The sequence below is a fragment of the Glycine soja genome, chromosome 1 (assembly GCF_004193775.1).
Source record: "Glycine soja cultivar W05 chromosome 1, ASM419377v2, whole genome shotgun sequence".
Taxonomy (NCBI): Eukaryota; Viridiplantae; Streptophyta; class Magnoliopsida; order Fabales; family Fabaceae; genus Glycine; species Glycine soja.
Genome location: NC_041002.1, coordinates 5,819,276 through 5,823,415, shown reverse-complemented (window position 1 = coordinate 5,823,415; position 4,140 = coordinate 5,819,276). Strand labels below are relative to the sequence as shown.

Here is a 4,140-nt window from a genome sequence, read left to right as displayed (position 1 = left end):
CAATACAAAAGAAGAAGCAACAACAAAACAGGCTTTTGATGAAGACCCTTAAAACCATTGGATTTTAGTCCAAGAATCTGCTTTCCATTGTCATTTCTCCTTGTTATTCATGCTGTCCCTTATATATATATATGTACATCAAAGATATTTACTCAACAAGTCTTCTAAATCTGAAAAAAAACCTGTTCACTCTGACAGGCTCAAGATGGAAACTATACTATATGTGTATATATAACTCTCCTGTCCTACAAATCTTGCAGAAAGGTTGGTCAATAATACAAGTTCTCATGGAGAAAAGCAAAAAACATGTCACCACTCACCACCCCAGAACAAGGTTAATTATAATAGTTGGAAGTTCTTGCATGGTCTACTATGTAGGATGAAGCTAGGTCAGATCATTGCAACAATTCCCAATTATTATGTCCTCTCATGGAAGACAAGGGACCTTGACAAAGCTGCTGGGTTGGCTTGCAACACCGGGGATAGGGATGCTTCAACCATCATCACATGGTTATTCTTCTTCTCATCACTACTACCCTTTGATGCAAATGCCTTGAAAAGCCCTCCTCCATTGAGGGAGTTTCCCTTCTCATTCTTGATCCCCAGTGTTGACCATATGGAGCTCTTTGCAGCTTCAGTAGGGTCATCAATTCTCAGTGTCTTTGGTATCAACACGGTGTTGTTGTTGTTGTTATTTTCTGCCATGTCTGTGCTAGGTTTTTGAAACAAGATATCCCCATCTCTTGAGTGTTTCCCTAAGGTAGGGGAATTTGGGCCAGAACTAGGGGCAGATTGGTAATTTACACTCCAAGAGGGTGGTGGCATGCAACCCCAGAATGCTTGTGTAGTGTAGAATGGCACAGGGTTGCAAAAAGCTGAAGGAGTCTTTGTAGGGTTCCATGGATAAGGCCAAGGAGAAGAAGAAGAAGAACCTGGGAAGCACAATTGAGGAGTGAAACCTTGATGATGATAACTCTTATGATTATCCAATGATTTTTCATGTGAGTTAGTACTAGTAGTTGCATTGTGTCTCTTTTCACTCAAAGTTGAACCCATAACAGTATCATAATATTCATCCCCTTTATTACTAGTAATAGTATTAGTATTAGGTGAATGGAAACCATTTAGGACACCATTTTGTGTTGTTTTCTCAGCAAGGCTCAATACAGAAGCCATGGAATCACATAGAGGAGAATCTGATCCAAAGGTCAACACAGCGCCGTGCAATGATCCGTTCTGAAGGCCCTCAGGCACCATGATTTGGCGAAAATGCGACACAGAGGGAGTGTTCTTGTTCTTGCGGCGGCCGGCACCGACTGGCACGTTCCTCATGGTTCCTCCGGCGGTCCAATATCTCTGGCAATGCTTGCAGAAGTGGCGCGGTTGGTTGACGTTGTAGTTGTTGTAGTAGCAGAACTTGGTGTCCATGCTGTTGCATCGAGGGCATGGAAGCACCTTGTCTGGTTTCTTTGGAGTTTTGTCCTGTGATGGGCATGTTGTTGTTGTGTCGCTTTGGTGTCCGTTTTTGAAGGATTTCAGAATGGAAGTTTCTCTTTCTGTTGAGGGGGTCTTGGGGTTCTCGAGATTGCATGATGATGATGTCGGAGATTTTGTTTCCTCTAGGGTTTGGTGTGAGGCCTCCACGTCTTCTTGTGTTGAGGTGAGTTCTTTCCTTGATGGTTTCTGAGATTCATAATCAGTAATTTGATAAGACAAGCTTATAATTTACTTATATTATAAAGATTTTTCATGCTGTGATGCAATTATAAATTAGGAAAATGTTAAAGGACACCCCATATATTAATATACATCTTGAAAGAGAAAAAATAATAGAAAAAATTTAATATATATATATATATATATATATATATATATATATATATATATATAATGCTAGTAATTGGGTGTCAAATGCTAATGGGGTGTCTAAAATAATTGGGTGTCCAACTAGTACTGCCCTATAAATTATGATGCTAGTAAGATTGTTTAAAGGTTGTATGTAGAATGATTTTTGATTAGTTGGTGGTGTAAAAATATGTGTACTCACGTGTTTTGAAATAAGTCGGTCATTCTCTGTATAACTAACAAAAAATGGGAAATGGCAAAAATCAAAATGTGAAAAACTAAATTTATATTGATTTATTTCATATCAATCAAGGAGAAAAAATATAGCTTTGAATGTTCATAAATTGACCGTAGTAATCGATTTGTTTGTTATGACATAAATAAATAAACAGGAGAAACTTTAAACGGTAATTATTTTCGATATTAAATTATGTTTTATGTTGGTTTTGCAACAAAAAGCATTTTTGCAATTTGTAGTGATTAGGATTCACACATACGCTTTCTATTGGTAATATGAAGCGCAAAGTAGAAAAACAGGGGAGAAAACAGAGGCCAGATATATGATTATAATACTTCCTTGTTAATCAGGTTTTAATTACTTAAATACGACCTTTGCTTGATAAATGAGGGTGTTATGTGAAAGTACAGAGTAGATAATCAATGGAATATTATAACACTTCATCGTGAAAATCTCCCTTCATTTCTGAATAAAGGATACAGAGTGGTATTTCTTGAAGTTCAGGAGAATTCAAAGTGAAAAGCAAATTAATTCCACAAAATAACTGTTAGACCTAAAAACAACATTGAATGGAAGAATTTTGTTTTTCTTTTAAAAAAATTTCTCCAACCCCTTATTAAAAGGTCTAGGTAAGAAATTAAAGAGTATTAAATAGTTCAATAGTTAATACAACAAAAATATTCTTCTATAGAGAATTCCTCCGTGCGACAAGTGTTTGGAAACAGAATAAGCAATTGAATGTGGACAGTGTCAAACTAAAATAAAATTAGATCCAATAGAAGTCCAACGCGTGAAAAGCAATTATGGTTTGGTAGAGCCAGAAATTCAATAAGAAATCTTCAAATCACATATCCAAAATGGTTACAGAACTTCATGGGTGCTGCAAGAGATCCAATAAGAAATAAACTCGAAGTTGCACATCAAACCAGTTTATTAGGATCAAACTTTTCAAATATGAATAAATTGAGCTCTTAGGAATTTGGATTACTAAAGTCTAAAGAAAAAAAAATATTGATTCACCGATAACATGGACAAAAACCAAACCAAGTCCAACCACACGATATTATTCGTTATTCTTAAGATTAAATTCTGGGAATGAACTGGATCCAGTTTCACTGACAGTGCCCCACAATGACTTGTGGCCACCACTTAAGAAAATATTAAATAGAATTTAATGAAAAAGGAAAAAAAAAAGTAAATAATTTCATGAACCATCTGTGATCATGCAAAACACTTTGTGTACTTTTTTCAAACAAAAAGGTTCTCAAAAAACAGCCATGGGAAATTGCAGTGAGCCTCAATTGACCCCATAACAAGGAACCAAAAAGATGAAAAACTTGAGTGAACCCATCAACAATTAGGAGCTTTTGAAAAAAGGGTCACTCTTAAATTTTCAAAACACACTAGTTCTAGTTAGATAGGTCCATAATACACACACACACACACATATATTCCTTTTCATATTTCAAACTCAAGCTTCTAATATACACCATCATGGCTCATACCTTATCCCCAGCATCATATTCCGTTGTGGAGCTCACTTCACGTGGAAAAGATGAAGATGAATCTTCAGGAGGAGCAGGTTCATCAGGAGAAACCTCGTTTTTGGTGTTGCGGGGCAGAGAAATTGTTCTACCAAACAGCTTTATGGCAGAGTCTTTAATAACAACCTCAGACATTCTCCTGTGTTGTTATATTGTAAGTTTGTAACTAAACTAACCACTCAGAAATTGTTCTATCGTTTTTTGTTTCTCTCTCTTCTCTATTTTGGCTCAGGCTCTTTCTCTTTCTTGAAAACAAAAATTGAGGAAAAATACAAACACACGTATAAAGATGTTGTAGGTGTAGGTAGCAGTGTTGTTTTTGTTTTGTTTCTTTGCTCTATGTGATTACTTGATCATCGTGTGCAACGAAAAATAATGGATAGTGAATAGTGGAGAAAAGGAAAAAGAGAGAGGGGGAAGATTGTGTTGTGGTGTGAACTGGTTTATTAACTAAGGTTGGAATGGAATGCCACTTCAGCAAAGGGGAAATATTGTGAGCCACAAGTTCTTGTG

The 4,140-nt window shown here is 36.3% G+C and overlaps 1 protein-coding gene across 1 annotated transcript; it reads right to left on the bottom strand.

The window, feature by feature from the left end:
• Positions 1-222: 222 nt before the first annotated feature.
• On the bottom strand, positions 223-3,798 carry LOC114411360 (cyclic dof factor 1-like). Its single transcript, XM_028375066.1, has 2 exons — positions 3,589-3,798; positions 223-1,683 (listed from the first exon to the last, which is right to left on the bottom strand). Exons 1-2 carry the CDS (start codon positions 3,760-3,762, stop codon positions 418-420), a joined length of 1,440 nt encoding a protein of 479 aa, XP_028230867.1. The 5' UTR covers positions 3,763-3,798; the 3' UTR covers positions 223-417.
• Between the last annotated feature and the right edge of the window lie 342 nt (positions 3,799-4,140).